General features: G+C 45.0%; 1 protein-coding gene across 1 annotated transcript in view; it reads left to right on the top strand.

The window, feature by feature from the left end:
• Positions 1-5,449: 5,449 nt before the first annotated feature.
• Positions 5,450-22,235, top strand: part of Wnt8b (Wnt family member 8B) — a 41,745-nt gene continuing 24,959 nt past the window's right edge. The window contains exon 1 of the mRNA XM_051200029.1: positions 5,450-6,181. Within this exon, the coding sequence (XP_051055986.1) occupies positions 5,450-6,181 (732 nt within the window). The remainder of the gene's footprint in view (positions 6,182-22,235) is intronic.

Raw genomic sequence — 22,235 nt, 5'->3', positions numbered from 1 at the left:
TCTCTCTGCAACTGGATTCCAGGAGTTCGGCTCAGTGTTTAGCTGTGGGTGTCTGAATCTGATTCCATCAGCTACTAGATGAGGGCTCTAGGATGGCATATAAGTTAGTTATCAATCTCATTATTAGGGAAGAGCATTTAAGGTAGCCTTTCCACTTTTGCTCAGATTGTTGGTTGGGGTCAGTCTTGTAGGTCTCAGGACATTTCAGAGAGCCACTTCTACAAGAGCAAAGATCAAAGGACTATCCACTCAGCGTGGTTACCAATGACAAAGAAAGAGCTCGAAGAAGCTTCTGGACTTGTGAAGGGACACAGACCCCCTTAACATGAAATGGTAGCAGGACTCCAAGGCTCCAGGTGCAATAACTGGCTTCTTCCCTATAACTGATTTCTTCTTCTTCCCCCTCCCCCCAAGATGGAAGAAATTTCCATTCTTTTTTGTTATTGCTTTGTTTTTCTGTACCTGCTTGGCTAGAGGGAAGGAGGAGTCAAGAACGGAGCAGAAGAAATGGAAGGACAGACAGTATCAGAGTGACTTCAGATTCATCTTTCAGAACAATATCAACTTTGGCCAACTAGGAAGAGCCTGTCTTTGGTAAGTGGATTTCCACACTTGGTTTCTGCAGTGCAAGGTGAGTCACATACAAGATCATGCACAAGAGCCATGAGGCTCAGTCTGCACAGGGTTGAGCCAGTGGCCTGCTCATTCTGAAATGTAGAAGGTACCCATGGCCCTCAAATCAGGTCAGGCCATCTCCAGTCATGACTTCTGGCTCTAAAGTGGCTGCTCGTCAGAATCTGCCCATTCCCAGAGCGGAATTAGCCCTGTGCCAACTTGGCTTATGAAATGTTTACCAGCGGTTTACAAGAGTGTGGCAAAAGGCACAGCCCAGGCCCAAAGGGCTTTTAAAACTACTTGCTTAATTTCTGCTTTTATAATAACGAGTAAGAAAAGTAAGTTTCCCGGAGAAGAGTCTCAACAAGCCTGCCCTCCGGATCATAGGACCTCAGCCAGAGAACCAGAGAAGGGCTCTTTGCTGGTGTTTCTAAATCAAACTATCAAACTGTCAAAGTACACCCACCTTGGTAGCTTTGGATTCAATGCCTGGATTTAGAATCCCCTAACTAGAACAGGATGTAGAGGTGTGTTTCTGTAATAGCAGCCCCCCAGGGGAAGAGAGGAGCATCTGGAGTTCCAGCCCAGCCCAGGCTATAGTGAGACACTTTCTTAAAACCAACGTTCTGAAACTGCTCCAGTTCCAGCCTCCTGTGAGGCTTCTCAGTGGAAACATTCCTAGCCCAAGGCTCTAGTCCCTTCCAGGACCATTGGAATATGCCCCTGTCATCAAATGTTCGTCATTCTCACTGCACTTGGGGGTTCAACACTACATGCAGCTGCCCCTCCACATGGGTGTTCTTGTTATTCCTCTACAGCCCCAGGATCCAGGGCCAGGCAGTCCACTGCACAAGGGCCACTCATCTGATTACATTAGATTCTAGTCACCCGGGGCCTCCAAATCCCAAGCACAGCAAAAAAAAAAAAAAAAAAAAAAAAAAAACCACCCTACCTTGTTTACCCAGGGAGAGAGACAGAAATGAGAGAGAGAAGAGGAAGGAAGCAGAGGGAGGTGAGGAGAAAGATGGTTGTTCTCATAGGCTTCCATCATGGAGAACATGGCAACAGTCAGTTCATTTCAATTCCACATTTGAGAACACTTTTATTGCATCTGAAAGTGGTAAAGAATGATGACTTGCATTGCCTTTTAGTTCTCTCTCTCACTATCTCTCTTTCTGTCTCTCTGTCTCTCTCTCTCTGTCTCTCTGTCTGTCTGTCTCTCTCTCTCTCGGGGAGATGAGCTCACATTGGAATACTCACCTGTCATGAAGAACAGAGAACGGAGTTTCTCTAGGCCAGTGATGCACCGAGCTAGGAGGAAACTGGATTCATCTCTACTTGCTCCTGGCTCACTCCTGACTTTGATTTAAAACTAAGAGGTGGCAGTAGTAACTGCACAGCATGCTTTGGGGATGGCTGCAGGACAAACCCTTCCATGGTGACCTACCATCTCGTTACTCTCCACTTCCGAAAATACTGAGTCCCATCACTGGCCACTTGTTTGTGGAAGTAAACAGAATCCCATGCTTGGTCACTGTTGCCAGAAAGTCTTTGTTAGAATACATATCAATTGCCGAAAGAAAGGACCTTTAAGCATCTTTCATCTGTGGCTTATGTAACAAGCTCCAGGATCACATACATATTGAAAATCTGTCTTGTGCCCTGTCACTAGGGAGACAACAGTGAATGAGACAGACGTGGTCTCTGCTCAGACAGCATGTGATACAGGCAGAAGGAAGGTCACCGGACAGAAACCACACAGAGCTCAGATGGGATCTGGTACGAGGAGAGAGCCTGCTAAACCTTCTAGAGACCTGAAGAAAACAAGTGAGAGGCTCCTGGGAAGCCAGACGTGGTGGGTCATGCCTGTAACCCCAGCATTCAAGAGGTCAAGACAGAAAGATCAGAAATTCTAAACCAGCTTGGGCTACATAGTCAGCTGCAGGCTAGCTTTGACTGCGTGACAAGATGCTACCTTTTCTTAACCATGTTTATATTTTGGCTTATGATATAATTACATCCTTTCTTCCTTGCACTTCATCTCTTCAAATCCTCCCATATGCCCCTCCTCAGCCTCTTTCTAGCTCCTGGCCTCGTCTCGGTCTGTGTAACTCTACTTGCATGTGTGTGTTTTCAGGGTTGACCATTTGGTACTGGATACCCATTTGGGGCGCTGTTCGCTGGGGAAGACTCCCTCCCACTGTCAGCCTTCCTTACTTGCCTGTAGCCCTTTGTATAGGACTGGGGCTTTGGGGGCTTCCCCATACCCACATCCGCATGTCTATTGGTGCCCCCCTCATTCAGCTCATGTTTAGGCAGTCACACCGGTAGACTTAATGGGTGTAGCTTCTGACATTCCTCTGGGATATGATCTCACATCAAATTCCCCGTTCCTCTGGCTTTAACCATCTTTCACGATGGTCCCTGAGCCTTAGGTGCGGGTGTTGTGTTGTAGTTGTATCAACTGGGACTGGGCTCCACAATTCTGCATTGTGATTGGTTGTGATTTTCTATAACGATCTCCATCTGTTGCAAAAAGAAGCTTTCTCGATGAGGGGCAAGAACTACACTCATCTGTGGGTATCAGGACAAATGTTTAGGATGTAGTTAGAGACTATGGTGGTTTAGGAAAGAGGTGGCTGGAGGTTCTCCTCCAGGATCCATGGGTAGTTGTCTGTGGAGGTTACCAGTACCAGGCGTGATTTCTTTTCCTTCTTGTTGTGCATCTTCGGTTTTGTTTTTTGAGGTATAGTCTCGGCTCTCAAGACGAAGTATGGTGGAAGTAAAAAGAGTGGTTCGAGGTGAGCAAAAGACCTAATCTGGGAAATGCCCAGTCCGCGAAGGATCCAAGGTCATGGTGTTAGCAGAGGGGCACTGGGAGCTGGGTGCTGCCAGATGACTCTGTGTCACCATTAAAAGGGTCCACCAGTCAGTCCCCTCTTCTTGCTCTTCTTGTCTGTCTGTCTGTGTCTGTCTGAGTGCCTCTCTCTGTGTTCCCACTCTAGGAAGGCCTTTGAACTTTCACCTCCCCTCCCCCACCCCAGTAAACCTCTTGCACTGATTCTGTGGCCTATGGCTTGTTCTTTTAGCAGCACACCTTGGAAGGGCCCACCTAGGGTACCCTCTTCACCATTTTTTATCCTTTCATATGGCAAGACCAGACTTGACTTCATCTCAGGGGCAGGAGATCCATGAAGAGTTTCCAACAGCACCTGTGAGACATCTAAGAGGAGATGTCGTAGAAGCAACCAGGGATGCAATTCTAGCTGGGTGTGGTGGCTCATACCTGTGACCTCAGCACTGGGGAGGCTGAGGCAGAACCCTGATTCAGGCCTGAGGTCAGTCTGGGCTCTGTTGTGATTTCCAGGACTTGGACTAAACAAAGAGACTGTCTCAAAAAGCCAAGCCAAGCCAAAACAAACCAAAATCATAGCATATGCAACTGCTGGGAAGCAGGACAGGCAATTGAGTGGGACATCCCTAGCACAGAGAAAGCAATCCAGGCTATGGAGCTTGTGATGAGGCACACTGAGGTGAGAATAGAAACCAAACCCCTGAAGAACACTAGAAAGTAAAACCAAGAGTCACACTGAGGTATAGAGCCAAGACAAGGGACGCCAATGTTCTGGCTTGGAGAAAGTGAATAGTCACAGGACTTAAAAGAAGAATGGAGGAGGGACTGGGAAGATGTTTGAGTCAGTAAGAGCACTGTCTGTGCAAGCTTGAAGGAGACCCAAGTTCAGCTCAGTGAATAAGAGTGCTTGCTAAACAAGCATGAGGACATGAATTCAAATCCTCAGGTCCTGCTGTGGAATATTCCTTTATACTGTGTGAATATATGTTCCTGTGATTGGTTTAATAAGGAAGCTGGCTGGACAATAGCTGAGCAGATAAGGTTATGCAGGAGAAGCCACACTAGGAGAACGATGGAAGGAGGGTGGAGTCTGGGGTCACCAGCCAGATGCAAAGGGAGCAGGAGATAAACATGCTATGTTAATAAAGGTACTGCCACATGACAGAGCATAAATAAGGAATATGGGCTAACAAAGTGTAAGAGCTAGTTAGTAATAAGCCTGAGCTATTGGCTGAGCATATGTAATTAATATTAAGCACCTGAGAAAAACTCTGCTCACAAGCACCCATGAAAAAAGGCAAGTCATGGTTGTGTGTGTCTTACCACACCAGTAAAGTGGGTGGAGATAGGTGGGTCTGAGGATACTGCTGGCCACTCTAGCTGAAAAGGCTAGTTAAGCAAGAGACTGCCTTATGAACTGATGGACAAGGCCAGAATGATTTGGGTGGAAGCTCATTATCAATTGACCAGCTGATTTATGTTTTTGTGCTAAAGATTTATGATATCAATGTGCCAGGCAGGAGCTGAAGGTTTTCTTCAGGATAAGGAAGATGGCTCTGTAGGTTAAATCACTCTTTAAGACTTGACTTCAACCCCACAGCTCATATGATGGAAAGAGAGAACTGATCTCCACAAGTTGCCCTCTGATTCTTGCATGTGCACTCCCACACAAGAAGTATATAAATTAAAAATACATAAGTAAGAAGTTATGTTCAGAGAGGAAAAAATGAACAACTAAGGTTTTTTTTGGTTTTTTTGAGTGCCAGGTGTGGTGGCACTCAAAAGGCAGAGGCAAAGGCAGGTGTATCTCTGTGAGTTCAAGACCAGTCTGGTCTATGTAACAAGTTCCAGGCCAAGGCTACATAGTGAGACCTTGTGTCAAAACACAAAAACACCCCTCACACTGCACTATTCACCCCTGCACTGCATGATTCAACCCTGCACTGCACTACCTCACCCCTGCACTTCACTACTTCACCCATGCACTACTTCATCCCTGTACTGCACTACTTTACCCCTCACACTGCACTACTTCACCCCTGCACCGCACCATTCACCCCTGCACTGCACCATTCACCTCTGCTCTGCACCATTCACCCCTCACACTGCACTACTTCACCCCTGCACTGCACCAGTCACCCCTGCTCTGCACCATTCACCCCTGCTCTGCACTATTCACCCCTGCACTGCACCAGTCACCCCTGCTCTGCACCATTCACCCCTGCTCTGCACCATTCACCCCTGCTCTGCACCAGTCACCCCTGCTCTGCACCAGTCACCCCTGCTCTGCACCATTCACCCCTGCTCTGCACCATTCACCCCTGCTCTGCACCAGTCACCCCTGCTCTGCACCAGTCACCCCTGCTCTGCACCAGTCACCCCTGCTCTGCACCATTCACCCCTGCTCTGCACTATTCACCCCTGCACTGCACCATTCACCCCTGCTCTGCACCAGTCACCCCTGCTCTGCACTATTCACCCCTGCTCTGCACCAGTCACCCCTGCTCTGCACTATTCACCCCTGCTCTGCACCAGTCACCCCTGCTCTGCACTATTCACCTGGCAGCCAGTTCTTCGCCCCTTTGCTCCCTGACGGCTCTTTCCAGTCGAAGGGGCTCAGGAGAGTCCCCTCGTTTGCACGGTCTATGTCCAGTCACTCCAGCATCTTGTCATTCCCTCAGCTCCAAAAGTGCTGGCTCGGAGGAGGGGAGGGTGGGTTGAGCAGACACCAGAGTTCAAGAGTGCAGAAAGCTGGATCTCTCCCCAGAGGACAGACTCTCCAGGGCACATGGCAGCCTCTTATTAGGTGTGTTCAGAAACCAGCTGACACCAAGGAATAAGGAAATGATAGCAGATGTTTTCCGTGGGCAGTGGCATCTGTGCTCAGTGTGTCAGTTGACTTCCTGTTGCCTGCAAGATGTAGAAATCTCAGCTACCTAGGCAGCACCATGTCTGTCCACATACCACCATGCTCCCTGCCATGATGGTAATGGACTGAACCTCTGACCCTATAAGTGAGCCACCCCAATTAAATGTCTTCTTTATAAGAGTTGCTGTGGTCATGGTGTCTCTTCACAGCAATAAAAACCCTAAAACAGGGTGTGTGTGTGTGTGTGTGTGTGTGTGTGTGTGTTTGCTTTCTTTTCAATGTTGGGACCTGAACTTAGGGCCTGGCATGTGCTAGACAAGTGCTCTACCACTGAGCTGTATTCCCAGCCCACACATTAATTTGTATGCAAGTATCACCAGTCCTAATGAATGTCCAATAGTTTAATGTAGAGCCACATGATATAAAACACAGGCCATGGGTTTATTTGCTGCGTGCTCCAAAGTCGTTACCTTGTGCCTAATAAACATCTCATCTTCATCTTATTTGTTCATGCCCTTAGTCTTTATTAAGGGGTCTTATAAGGGGCAGGCATTCCAGGTCCTGAGAATATATCACTGAATGAAGCGGACATATGCCCCTGCCCCATAGAGCTGGTGTTTTAGTGGGGTTTATAATCATTCTTGAATAATTCATTTTGAGAAGGATTCCATTTTTGTGGGGGAGGGAAAGAAATGAACAGAATATTATACCAATGTACAGTGGCAACTCAACAGAGCAACAGGGCGTTTGGGTTTTCGGCTAGCAGACTGCATTTAGCACTGGCCGTAAACATCCTTTGCTATTCTTGGTTCTAGGTTTTTTTCTTTTCTTTTTTTAAATGCTTTATGAATGGTGTTAAATTTCATGAATGTGGAAGTCCCAGCAGAATGCAGGATTGGTCTATTATTCCGGGCATTTTTTTTTTTTTTTGTTTATCTAAGATAAATTTACATACATTGAAAGACACAAATCCCATAGATTCATTAATTTAATATTTGTTTACTTATGCCATGGATACCTGCCTGCCAGGCAAGTGTTCTGCAACTGAGTCACATCCCCAGCCTGTGTTTACATTTTTAAGTAAGAACATGTGAAACCTTCTGCAGCTACAGTGCAGGATAGAATTACATATCGTGTTCAGAGTGATGATCCTGAGACCCTGCAGGATGCTGAATCGGTAAGAGGAGATTTAATTATGTTCATTAAGCAACTTATTATAGCAAGGAAATGGACTGAGGCAATTTAGAGAGGTTTCAGACAAAAAGTATCTTCTCATTAACCCATAGTTAATCAGAAACCCAATTAACCAATGCGCTCCGCGCTAGGATACTCCTTCCAGACTTACTTATTCTTCTCAACCGTGATCAGGTCACTGGTCCAGATCCCACCATCTCACATTTACAGCATGAAAATCAATGGATCATTTTGTCCCCAACAGCATGAAAAAGCTTCCAGAAACAGTCACCTCAGAGACTGGAAGCTGTTCTGCTTAGAAACTGACACATGCAGGTCTGAATTTTGCTTTAAAAGCACTCTAGAAGTAGCATATCCAGTGTCCTAGTCAGGGTTACCATTGCTGTGATAAAACATCAATAAGCAAAACAATCTGGGGAGAAGGACTTATTTGGCTTACACATCTACATCATAGCTCTCTACTGAAGGAACTCAGGACAGGAACTCAAGCAGGGCAGGACCTGGAGGCAGGAGCTGATGCAGAGGTCATGAGAGGTGCTGCTTACTGGTTTGCCCCCCATGACTTTCTCAGGCTGCTTTCTTATAGAACCCAGGACCACCAGTGTAGGGATGGCACCATCCACAATGGGTTGGTTACTAATTAAGAAAATGCCTTAGAGGCCTGCCTACAGATCTCAATAGAGGGTCCCCTCAGATGACTCTAGCATATGTAAAATTGCTACAAAACTAGCCAATATGATGAGTTGATGCAAAAATTAGTTAAACTACCGTTTTCCAAACATGATTTTAAGTTGGCATACAAAATGGCATTGCACTGTGCATTTTCATACCTGTACATACATAGTTGGCTCGTATTCACGCCCTGTAAACAATGGTCCTTGTGCCCTTCCAGGCCCTTTGCTTCATGTTCATCTCCCCCTTCCTTTCCTACACAAATGTGAGAAAAATGTGACAATTACCTTTCTGTTTGGCTTATTTTACTTAACATAGTAATCTCCAGTTCCAGCTGTCTTCCTGAAAATGACAGCTTTATTCTTTTTAACGACTAAACAATACTCCATGAAGTTTATATACATTTGCTTTATCCATGTTGATGGAGTCTTTGGCTGATTCTATGGCTTTGCTATTGTGACTAATGTGCAAGTACTTTTATAGTAAGCTGTGATTCTTGGGGGCATATACCTAGATATAATATTGCTGGATCGTGTGAAAGTTCTAGTTTAAGTATTTAGAAGTGTCCATGTTTTTTTTTTTCCATAGTGGCCAGACTTAGCTGTTGCAGTGTAGTGATATATTTATAATTTATTAAAGCTTGCCTGAAGGTCTGAAAAGCAAAGCAGCTGGCCACAAATCCTTACCTCTATCTCAGGCTGAAAGAGCTGACCCATGAGCTCTCCTCAGCATGGCTGGAGACTGAATGCTCCTATCTTCAGTGTGGCTGGAGAATGAATGCCTCCTACTTAATATTGAAGACCCTGCTCCTATCTTTTATACCCCTTTAGTTCTGGGATTAAAGGAGTGTGATCTATTACTCTTTAAGACTGATTCAATCTCATGAAGATCTTAGTGGCCTTGAACTCACAGAGATCAATCTACCTCTTAATCCTGAGTTCTAGGATTAAAAGTGTGTACCACCACCTCCTAGCTTCTGGATGCTGGGATTAAAGGTGTGTGCTGGCTTCTAAGGCTTGTGGCTGACTTTGCTTTCTGAATCTTCAGGAAAACTTTAATGTATCACAAATAATATATCACCACATTGCAGTTTAAGATGTGAACCTTTAGCTTATGCTCCAGCCACCATGCTTGCTTTTGGCTAGCTTCCTTAGCATGATGGGCTCTTATCCCTCTAGATCTGTAAATCCAAAAAATTACCATGGTTGTGGTGTCTGATCACAGCAATAGAAAAGTAACTAAGACAGAAGTTGGTACCAGGAGTGGGGTGTATTGTGTTTTGAAATGAGGAAGACTTTGGAATTTAGGATTAGGAAAGCAGTTGAACATTCTCATCAGAGCTTAATTGTCCATCCTAGTAAACAATAGTGCTGAGAGATATGTAGACTGAGGAGACCCAGCACAAGAGGTTTCAGAAGGAGCAATACTCAAAACGGCTAGATATGATTCTTGTGACATTCAACAAGAATTATGGCTGCTTTTTTTGTCCTAAGACCTTGCCTGAAACTAATTTTTTAAAGACAAAGAGTAAGTTATTGGCAGAGGAGTTTCCAAGATAACCTCATATTAACTCTATCATATGATTATCAGTGATCACTCTCACGGTTTACAACGAAAAAGATCAATGATGCAGGAAAAAAAAAGTACAATTTAAAGAAGAAAAGAGCACCAGGAAACTTTATGTTGTAGCCACCGATTGGGCTGAATGAGATAAGGAAAGGCCTGATCTGCATTGGAATAAAGGGAAGGCTGCCCTCAGGGAAAGATGCCACTTGGCTAAACCTCCAACTTGGGAAAGGAAAAAACCCAAGGACTTTCCTGATCCTAAAAAGCAACTGCAAACAAAGGGTGATGCTAATGTGGTTTCATGGGGTGAGGATCCATCCCATGCTGACAGTGTCATCCACATGGCCAGGACTCAGAGTACAGGGGTCACAGGATCTTTATTCCTGTTTTCAGAGAGCTCAGCGGGTAAGAGCATCTGCTGTGCATGCTTGAGAGCCTGAGTTTAAATTCCAAGCACTCACATAAAAAGCTGGGCATGATCACATGGCCCTGTACCTGGAGTGTAGAGATCCTGGGGTCTCACCCCAATAAAGTAAAAGCATTTGGCATGAGCACACACACCTGTAACCCTAGTGTTGTGGGGCAGACACAGGGGGATCCTTGGAGCTCACTGGCCAACCAGTCTACTCCAAATAGCAAGTTATAGGTTCATTGAGAAGCTAAGCCAGAAAGTGATTGAGGAATACATCCACCATCCTTCACTGGCTTCCACGGGCACATGCATGGATACATAAAACCAGTATACGTGTACACACACATACCCCCACACACATGCACACACACACACTTAAACATAGGTGTGCAATCCCAGCACTAGGAAGGTTGGGGCAGGAAGATAATAAGTTTAAGGTCACCTCAGCTATATAGTAAGTTTGAGGTCAGTGAGGCACATAATAAAACAAACAAAATACTCAAGTACTGAAAGACCCCACTCCCGGAGATACCTGCACTCCTGTGTGAATTATACTATCATTCTCACAAGCCAAGATATGGAAGCAACCCAAATTCCAATCAAGGGCTAAATGGCTAAACAATTCAGTCAATCCAAACAAACAAACAAAACAGAACCTTATGGTATTAAAACATTGTGGAATGCTGTTCAGCCATGAAAGGTGAAAATGGCTCAGTGGTAAAGAACTCCAGGGTAGCTGATGCTCTCTTCTGGTCTCTGCAAGCACCTACACACACACACACACACACACACACACAGAGAGAGAGAGAACAGACACATGTGCATACATATAGATGAACTAAATACACATGCCTAAAAAATAATATAGATAACTCTTTAAAATATCCTCATTTCCCTTTACCTCTTCCAGTTTGGATTGCTGTTATCCAAGAAATAAAAGAAACAACAAAACCCCGAAAGAAAGTTGTTACAAAGAACATAAATTATGACAATCATAAAAACAATATGGAAATTTCTCACAAAACTAAAAATAGAAAGCTCCAGGAATCAGTGGCTCCACTACTGGTTTAAGTTCATGCATGCCCACATACATACACAAATAAATTAATTAATGCAACAAAAAAATGTTAAAGAAACAACTTACATTTGAAGAGAAGGAAATGTTTATTATCCTGATTTGATTATACATTGTATGTCTTGAATTACCATAAATTACCATTTGTGCTATATAAATATTATGCAGCATAAAATGTAATTAGTTAATTTTCAAAAAGAAAACAACCAGGTGGTTGACAGATTTATGTAACTTTATTATATGTTCATCCCAAGTATATTAATTTAACTGAATCACTAAGCATGTCTTTGAAAGGAGTGAGTCCAAGTACAAATATCAGAAATGTATAATGGGAGGTGAGGGGAGAGGGAGGGAGAGAACTTTGCCAGACGAGAACCAATAAAAACAAGCTTAATATCCCAGCACTTGGGAATCAGAGGCAGGAGAATCTCTGAGTTTGAGGCCAGCCTGGTCTATGGAGCAAGTTCCAGGACATCTAAGACTACACAGAACAACCCTGTCTTGGAAAAACAAACAAACATTAAACTAGATGTTGTGGCAAATAGCTTTAATCCCAGCAGAGGCAGGTGGATCACCAAGTTTGAGGCCAGCCTGGTCTACATAGCAAGACCCAGGACAGCCAGAGCTACATAATGAGAGGGGGTGGGAGGGGGGAGGGGGAGGGAGGGAGAGAGAGAGAGAGAGAGAGAGAGAGAGAGAGAGAGACTGTCTAAAAACAAACAAGCATACTTAAAACAACGTCAACTTCACCGGGGCTGGAGAGATGGCCAAGTGCAGAGGCCTGGGCTTCAGTTCCCACACTCACATCAGGAGCTCACATTGTAACTCCAGTTCCAGGGGACAAGAGCCCTCTGGCTTCTGAGGGCACAAGCACCCGCGCACACACACACGTGATACTCATAAACTCATGTATCCTCACATATATTAAAGAAAATCAATGAATAAACCTTAAACAGACCCACCCCACAACAACAAAACCTAAGTCTCCCAACCCTGTCCCACCAACATCAACCTACATGTCATAGTGTTGAAATATCACTAGAAAAGACACCTAATATATATTAATTAATGTCTGATTCGAGTACATTTGAAAAGGAATTCTCTCCAAGGAAACAGAAACGCTGGTGGTAGCAACGTCTAACGCCAATCACTACAGTCATGCACCATAGGTTTAACTTCAGGACAAGGCTTGTTCATGCCGCTGCTCCCGTCTCTTCCAAGTTTATTCTAGCCTCACAAGGTGGAGGAGGATTGAGGTTTCAAAGCTAGCACAGATCTTCAACCTCACGTCCTCTGCAGAGATTCCCCTTGAAATCATGCACCCAGGACTGCCAAGGACTGCCGCACACTTAGGGGTGTGCTGCCCCCTGCAGAGCACGCGCACACCTGCAGCCCCTGATTCTGCTAAAGAGCCATCCTGCTGTAGCGCTGTCGTGTTTGTTCCGTTCCACTGTGAGGCGCTGCTATTCCAAGTGTCAACTGCCCTGCCAGCAAAGGGAGGAAAGCTACATGACTGCAGGAACCACACGCAAAGAGGGGGATGGCAGGCAGGTAAGAGAGAAGGGAGAGGTTGAAGAAGAAAGCTCGCGGGTTTTCTACTGGTGGGGCTTCCTTAGGCTCCCCCATCTGACCCCTTCAAGGAGGGAAGCTCCTCCCACTGTTGGGATGCACCCAACAGTTCCCAAACCTGGCTCTCCAGGTTTGCCAGGGGAACTGTCTTAAAGACTCCCAAATTGCAATCCAAGAGATAAATTTGGGGAGACACCTGGTCACCTCTCCCTAAAATCTCTCCAGATGACCTTAATGTGTTGTTTATAAAGAAAATCGAGAGCAGAGGCCATTTTAAGGAGCTTGGTCCTTGTGGGTCTCTGTGAAAACAGCTTCCTTTTCTAGGTTCAATGACAATCGACAGAATTTCCCATATCCAGGCGTGGTCTCCAGAAGACAGGTGCACAGCTATGGAGGACGGCACCGTGTCTCCTAGGATCTGTTAGCCGAGCACAGTCTGTTCAGTTTCCTGCAGCCCACTTAGTGCAGTGGCCCTGTGGCCCACCACACCGATTCCGAGAACCAGCTCCCACTGTGCCCCTCTGTGTGCTGAGCTTCCTAGGGAGGGGATTAGGGCAGGGCCTGGCTGTCGTCAGCACCTTCAGACCTGGGTTTGAGTCCTGTCTTAATAGCTGGCTACCTGTGGGATGACTTAAAATGTCTCCTAACATTTCCTAATCCTGACTGCACTGGGAGACAGTCACCTGTCTCAGAGGCTGCTGGAAACCTCAGATGTGATCCCGGGTGTCCTGAGCACCCTGGCTTCCGGTTGTGTCCCAGCAGTGGGGACAGCCTTACTGCTCATGTGACGCCTGGTCTCTGCAATGCCCCCATCCTGTGACCTGAACTCACTGTGACATGGTTTTGTGTCCTGCTTTGAGGACAGTTCCAGCATCCTGTGAAGAAAAGCAGTGTCCATCCTCCTGGGGATCCAGGCAGGTGGGTAGTAACAATTTGTCCATCCATCCTTCTCTCTCTCCAGGTCCGTCTGTAAGAAGGGGCTCTTGGCGCGCTCATGTGGTCACTCGACATCACACTTCTCCATAACAGGACGTAAGCCGAATGGTCTCCACTTGTTTCCTCGATGTGTCTGATGAGTCACAGCTATGGTATTCTTCCCTCCAGCCTAACAACACTTGCTGTCACCACACAATTCTTCATAAAAAAAAATACTTTTTATAACCTTAGCCACTTTAAGTGTTGCAAATCCACATGCTTGTGAAACAATTCTGTCCCATTTATTTTACCCTGAAATCATCCCTTTTCATTATCTGTCTTCCTCATGGTGTAAGATTGAGCATTGATCCCTGAGAGCTTCCGTCCCACTGACGAACACCGTTTCTGCGGTGTTCTGTGGGTTTATCAGCCTCTGGGATACCTTTCATCTTATTGCTCCCTGCCCGATTCTGGCAACACCATTCTAATCTAGATCTTTATGACCCCACCCCCAGCCCGTAGACCGCAAGACTTTTCTAAGTGCTTTCCCTGTCTCAGGGGCTCTCAGTCCAGTCTTCATTCTATTACCTGGGGCGGGGAGGAGGCACGGCAGGGGTAGAAACCAGGGACTCACCCCCTATGGAATAGTCCTTTACACTGGGTGAAGGTGTGTCACTGATGGGTTTAATAAAAAGCTAAATGGCCAACAGTTAGGCAGGAGGTTTCAGCAGGAGTGGCGGACAGAGTAAATGCTGGGAGGAAGAAAGGGGAAGTCACCAGCCAGGCAGCGGAGGAAGCAGGATGGGAACAGGGAGATAAAGCATGAGCTCATGGAAGAACATAGGGTTTTTGTTTCTTTGTTTGTTTTTTAAATGGGTTCATATATGTTAAAAGAGATAGTTAGAAACAAGCCTATGCTAAGGCTGAGCTTTCATAAGTAATAGTAGGTCTCCATGTTGTTTTTTTGTGAGCTAGCGGCCCAAAGAAAACTCCGTCCACTCACTAACTCACTCTGTTTATAAATGCTTTTTATTATGACATTCCTCTTTCATAAACACCTTCATTGAAGCTGCACGTGGGGGCACATGCCTGTAATCACAGTACACAGAAGGCTGAGGCAGGAAGAACAAAAGTTTAACACCAACATACATACTACACAGTGATACTAGGCCGGGCGTGGCTGCGTGGCAAGACTGTGTCCCCAGGGGCTAGAGAGACTTCTGCTCTTCCAAAGGATCTGTTCCGTACCATACAATGGCTCACAGCCATCTGTAGCTTGGAGATAAACGTGGTGCACATGTAAGCATGCAGAGTAATTTATTATTATTATTAAAGATTTAGTTTTATTTTCTGTGTGTGTTTGGCCTCCATGGATGCATCTGCACCAAAGCGATGCCTGGTGTCCACAGAAGCCAGCAGAGGGCAGCAGATAGCTTGGTGATGGAGTCCTTGCTTAGCTTGCACAAGGCCCTGGGTTTCCAGTGACACAAGCTTCTGTTTGTCATGCTCTGTCTCATCCTTCTGACTTTATTTGCAATAGGCATGGGCGGTTTCAGGGACGTGACCAAGAGAAAGAGCCATTGTAACGAGTACGGTTTTTCCGCCTGCTGCCCGGTCTTGTCCTGCTACCACGCCAGCCCCAAATAATGCACAGAGACTCTGTATTTGATACAATGCTGTTGGCCCTGTTACTTGTTTCTTATCGGCTAGCTCTGCCTTTAATTATTAACCCATTTCTGCTGATCTATGTATTTTCACATGGCCTTCTCTTACCACAGAGGCTGGCATCCGGCTCTCTCCAGATTCTCCATCTTGACTCCTCCTTCCTACTTCCTATTTCTTCCTTGTCTCCTAGTCCCTCCTATCTTCCTTTCCTATTGGCCAACAGTGCTTTATTATTAACCAGTATGAGAAACATATACAGAATGACATCTCCCATCAAGCCATTGCTGATGTAAGAAGCATGAATCATTTCCATCACGACTCTCCCCAACACCACAGTGACACTGGAACTCTCATTTCTAACAATGTCCTTCCAAGCCTCAACGATGCACACACCCCATTTGGAACACATCGCTATAAATGGCTCTCACAGATCCTGATCTGGTGGCACACACCTATGAATTCCAACACTCACGAGGCAGAATGGAAGAATTCTCTGTGTTTGAAGTCAGCCTGGTCTATATACCAAGTGCCAGGACAGTCAGGACTAAATAGAGAGATCCTGTGGCAAACAACAACAATAACAGCAAAAAAAAAAAAAAAAAAAAAAAAAAAAAAAAGTGCTCACACGTCAGATTGTTTTAATTTTAAAAAACATAATAGAAAAAAGAGTTCCTTTTAGAAATGATGAAAACTTGTGGAAATTTTTTGCTGTCTACTTCTTCTGCCCTTGGCAAAATCACCCTTGTGGTTCACCTGGATGACAGCAGAGCCTCCCTGCATGGTGCTCCCTGCCCCTGGACCACTGTAGAGCCTCCCTGCATCCCTGCATGGTCCTCCCTGCCCCTGGACCACTGTACAGCCTCCCTGCATGGTCCTCCCTGTTCCTGGACCACTGTAGAGCTTCCCTGCATGATCCTCCCTGCCCCTGGACCACTGTAGAGCCTCCCTGCATCCCTGCATGGTCCTCCCTGCTCCTGGACCACTGTAGAGCCTCCCTGCATCCCTGCATGGTCCTCCCTGCCCCTGGACTACTGTACAGCCTCCCTGCATGGTCCTCCCTGCCCCTGGACCACTGTAGAGCCTCCCTGCATGATCCTCCCTGCTCATGTCTCACGAGTCCTTCGATCCCTTCTTTGCACAGCAATCAGAATACATGTTCCTGAATACAAGCCCCGTCATCATACCACTGTGCTTAAAGCCTCCCTGATGCTTCCAAGTGCTCTTAAAACAAGACCTAAGCATCCAGAAGGTTCTTCCCTTCTCTTGAGTCACTGTGCTTCACACACAGCCATTTCCTTACCACCCCCTCCCAAACCTGCCTAACTCTGCATTTTTGTGCCTGTCCATGGCATCTCTTCCCTAGGTCTACTCAGTTATTCCTGTTTCTCAGCTTCACTATCACCCCAGAAACCCATTATTTCACACATCTACAGTAGGCCTTTGGTTAACTCGCCGTAAATCATCTTCTTCTCATACTGTGTATCATATGAAACCCTTGGCCATTGTTTGCTTTTCCACCTCCCCGTGACAGCACTAGTTCCATGACAACAGGGTTACATTTGCTCTTCACAGCTGAATCCCTAGTGCTCAGACAGCACCTAGCATGTCCCGGGCGCCCATGACATACATGCTGAGTGAATGAACAGACTATGTTAGACTATGTTGGAGCAATGTTGATGGAAAGCATCCTGCTTTCTCCTTGACATCTACAGAGAGGGTGGTACTTTTTATTTATTTATTTATTTATGTATTTATTTATTTGATAGTTCATCCCAAGCATCCAATCACTTTTACTTGCTGGAAGGTCCTGCTTTGGAACCTAATGTCCCCAGAGTACTTGCTGCCCTTCCTGTTGTTCTGTCCTCACTGAAACTATTATGTTACTCTGTTGCAGTCAGCAATAACCTCACAGTACCAGCTGTGGCCCTCAGGATGCTAACATTGCTGTTCTCTTACATTCCTTGTCAAAGTTCTCTGGGACACCAGTAGCCACACAAATATCCTGCTTGAAATAATGGCCATGCAAGAAAGATTCCACTTCTAAGTACCCATCTTAGAGAGTGGTTCTCACTATGTGAGTTCTTGGTTGGCCTGTAACTTGCTGTGTAGACCAGGCTGGCCTGGAACCCACAGAGATCTGCCTGTTTCTGCCTCCTCATGCTGGGATGAAAAGCATGCACCATCATGCCCGACCCTTATCCCTTTCTTAATCTTTGTCTATGGGTATTTGCCTTTGTGAACATGCTTGGATATTCGCAAGAATCAGTAGGCTCAACAGTGTAGACGATTTGAAAGTGCCGAAAGTTGCAGATCTTGAAATTTGTCATCTGTGTTTTGGCCACTCCACTCAAAACAGGGTATAGGACTGGACTATGATGGCACACTCCTTTAATCCCGGTACTCAGAAGGCAGAGGCGGGGGAACTCTGAGTTAGAGGCCAGCCTGGTCTACAGAGTGAATTCTAGGACAGCCAGAGCTACAGAAACCCTGTCTTGAAAAGGAAAAACAAAACAAAACAAAACGAACAAACAAATAAACAAAAATAGCAATGAGAACAACAAGAAAACCGAACAGGTTACAGGAACAGGTCTGAAATCTGAAATTTCTGTGGTCCAGAGGCCCAACAAATAGTAAGGGGGTGGCTCAGTGAGTAAGGGCCTTAGCCACACTGGCCTGATGACAGGAGTTCAGTCCCTGGAGCCTACACAAAAAGCAAAATGAAAAAGTGACCGCCCAACACAGAAGCAGACATCTATACTGTCAACACTCCTGTGACAAGATGGGAGACAGAGACAGACTTGCCTAGAGCAGAATTGTTTCGACCATTTAACACAGCTTCTCGGGTTGTGGTGCCCTCCAACCATAAAATCATTGTCATTGCTACTTCATAACTGTAAGTTTTGCTACTGCTATGAATTATAATGTAAATATGAGACATGAGCAGTACTAGCCTAGAGGCTTTACAGCCCAACTAGCCTAGAGTGAACCCCACATCAGCAGAAACAAGGAAGGCCCTGCTTCGACAGGGGGAAGGCAAGAGTGGGTGCTGGGAATCAAACCTGGGTCCTCCGAAGGAGCAGCAAGTGATTTTAACTTCCAAGTCACATCTCCAGCCTCTGCTCAATACATCTTAAACACTGCTGTGAGAAGTCTATGTCTCTAAACCCAGTAACTCATAGTTATTTATTGTTATTTCCTCCTATCTACTTTTCTATTTTTAAATTAATTTTTGTTAACAAAGAGATGGATCTCATTGTGACATTTTCATGCATATATATCATTATACTTTCTCATCATGCCCTGTGTAACTATCGATGCCCTGCTAGATGTGTAGCTGGCAGATATGTTTTCCTGCTCTGCAGGCTGCCTCTCCACTGCGGGCTGTTTCTGGATCTGTGAAGAAGCCTTTTATCCCTGCAAGCTTATCCACCGGTATTTGCTATTATTCCTGTGACTCCAAATACTCAAAAAGCCCTGGCCAGTGTCACAGGAAGCACGCCACCTGCATTTCCCTCCGGCAGTTTCAGAAACACCGATCTTTGATCCAATCTGAACTGATTTTTGTGCGGGGTGAAAGATAAGAATCCAGGTTCATCCTTTTACACGTGTGCCGCTGCATTTTTCTCAGTACCGCCTGTAAGAAGACTGTCTTTGCTACATGTGTAATTTTACACCTTTGTCAAAGGCTGACCAGTCACAGCTATGTGGGCTTCTTTCCCGGGCCTCTATCCTACCCCATTTCTACCTGCCTGCTTTCTTCACAGTACCATGCTTTTGCTACTGGTGTGACCATGGCTTTGCAGTATAGTTTGAGATCCAGTATTGTGATACACCTAGCATTGCTCTTCTGCTAAGGATTGCTTTGGCTATTCTAGTCTAGTCTTTCATGCTACCATATACGTTTTAGGATTGTGTTTTGCTACTTCTGTGAAAAATGTCACTGGCACGTTTGTGGGCATTGCTTTGAATCTATAGATCACCGCTCTGTAATACAGTCCATTTTACAATATTAATTTTGCCAATCCATGACCATGGGAGGATTTTCCATCTTCTAGAGTCTTCCTGCTTCTTTTTTCAGTGTCTTAACATAGAGTTCTTTTACTTTCTTGATTATGTTTATTTGTAGGTTGCCGTTTTTAAAAATATGGTTATTGTTGTCACCTTTTGTGAGGTTTTTCTCCCTAAATTCTTTCTTGCCACATTTTTTTGTTGGTGTATAGAAACGCTACTGGTTTTTGTATGTTGATTTCTTTACTCTGCTATTTGCTGAAAGTGCTCACCAAATCTAAAGTTGTCTGGTGGAGTCTTCAGGGTCTGGCAAGCAGAGTTCCATGCCATCTGCCTTTCTCTTCCTATTAGTGCCCCTTTCATTTCCTCATCTTGTCTTCCTAGCTAACTCTAATCAAGACTTGAAGCATTCTATTAGGAACGGAGAAGGCAGGAAACCTTGTGTGGTTCTTGATTCTAGAGGAAATGCTTTTCCATTTTCTCCATTTAATATAATGCTGCTGTAAGTAGATATGTATGTATGTACATATGTACACATGCACATGTGAAGAAAAAAAAAACCAAAAGCCCAAACAAAGCAATACTCGACCAAAGTCCACAGCACCACTGCATTTGCTCTGTGCTGGCCTCTACTACTGACTTGATGGTTTCTTTCCTTCTTCCTTGGCTCTGGAATGTGATAGCATTCTATTCTATTTTATGACAATAGACTCTGGCAGAATAAGCAATGAGCCCATTTCCTTCCTTCCTTCCCTTCTTCTCCTTCTCCTTCTCTTTCTTCTTATTATTTTTTAGGAGACTCTTACTGGTTTAAACTTAACTTGTTTACATCATTTAATCTTCCTGATTTAAGTTTGTAGGTCATATATGTCTAGGAATTTATCCCTTTCTCCTAAATGTTTTTTTTTTTCTGTTTTCAAAATATTCCCCAGTGATCATTTGGGTTTCACTAGAATTGATTGTAGCACCCCTTTTTATCATCACCAGTTTTATAAGTTTCAGTTCTCTCTCAGATTGGCAAGGGATTTTTTTTAAATCACAAGACAGATATCAGAAAATTGCCAACTGATGGACAAACAAATATACAAGACTAGTACTTCTGAAAATTGTCAAGGTCATCAAAAACAAGGAAAGTCTGAGAAACTATCAGTCAAAACGATTATAAAGGAAGCATTTCCACTCAGTATGACCTGATAAGCTGGATGGATCCTAAAACAGAAAAAAGATATTTAAACTAAAGCTAAGTAAATAAGAGTATCTTGTAGACTTCACCTAGTAATATTGCACCATTATGGACTGGATAAATGCATCATATTAACTTAAAATGTTGGCATAGTGTTGAAAATAAATCTGTTTTTAAAAGCAAAGGACTTACGTGGGGCTGAAGGGGTAGCTCAGTGGTTAAGAGCACTTACTGCTCTTCAAGAGGACCCGAGCTCAGTTCCCAGCACCCACTTCTGGCTGCTCCCAACCACCTGAGATTCCAGCTCCAGGGGATTCCTCTGGCCTCCATAGGGAGGCTCCCCCCCACACACACTTCTTTTTAAAAGGAGGGGTTGGGGAGATAGCTCAGAGGTTAATAGCATTGGCTGCTTCCCCAGAGGACTCAGGTTGGATTCTCGGTACCCACATGGCAGTTTATAATCAACTCCAGTCCCAGGGGATCTGATGTCCTCTTCCCACCTCTGCAGGCACTAGACACACGCATGGTACACATATGTTCATGTAAGCAAAACATCAGTGCACATAAAATAAATAAGTGAATATTTTTAAAATTAAAAGAAGAAGGAGAAGGCTGGCAGAGGCTAGTAGGCCACTGTGGGAAGGTGATGATGGATTACCCTGTTCCCACCCTGACTTCCACATCCTCCACTTCCCAGGGGGTTCTGCCTTCTGCTTCCTCTCTGCCATGATGTGCGGCCTCACCCCAGCAATGAGGCCAAGAGACAAGTGCTTGAGAACACTGAAGCCATGAGCCAAAATAAACCCACTTTCCAATAGAGTGACAGAAAGCCGACTGACACACAAGCGGACATTAAAAACACCCCAAACACAAAGGCAACAGACTGGCATAAATGGGAGCTAGGAAAGTAGAAATTTTTAGATAGTCGAGGGCTTGCAAGTTGGCTCAGTGGGTAGAGATGCTTGAACACAGGCCTGATGTAAGTTGTTTTTAATCCCAGTAATACTTACTTTACCATTGAAAAAGTCCAATATAATTGATCACATTTGCATGCTAAAGATAGATAATCCACTACATGGGTAAACTGCATATAACAAAAATTCAATCCATTTTTTTATTTTAATTTTTTTCAGTTATTATTTTATTTTATGTATATGGGTGTTTTCTCTGTATGTAGGGTTGTGCCTCTAGAAACTGGAGTTTCAAATGGCTGGGGACCATTATGTTGGTGCTGGGAACTGAACCCAGGTGCTCTGCAAAAGCAGCAAGTATTTTCAACCACTGAGCTATCTCTCTATCCCCCATTCATTAAAAAGAAAACCGTGTAACACCAGGTACAGACGTGCACACCTTTAACCTAATACATTCCCTGCAAACCTTGTATTAGTTATCCATTGGCGCATGACAAATCAGTACAAAGCTTCACAGAGTAACCTGGTGATAAGCATCTGTGTTCTGTCTCAGTTTCCATGGGCTGGGAATCAGGGCAGCCTAGCTCAGAGTTTCTCATGCAGTCACAGTCACAGCCACCTGCAGGCTTGGTTGGGCTGGCCCCAAGGGGACTTATGTTTGGTGTTACTCACTGGTGCTGGCTGCTGGCAAAAGCATCCTGGCTGTATTAGTGCCACCAAACAGATG

The sequence above is a fragment of the Phodopus roborovskii genome, unplaced genomic scaffold, assembly GCF_943737965.1.
Source record: "Phodopus roborovskii unplaced genomic scaffold, PHOROB, whole genome shotgun sequence".
Lineage (NCBI taxonomy): Eukaryota > Metazoa > Chordata > Mammalia > Rodentia > Cricetidae > Phodopus > Phodopus roborovskii.
This window is presented reverse-complemented; position numbering and strand designations above follow the sequence as displayed.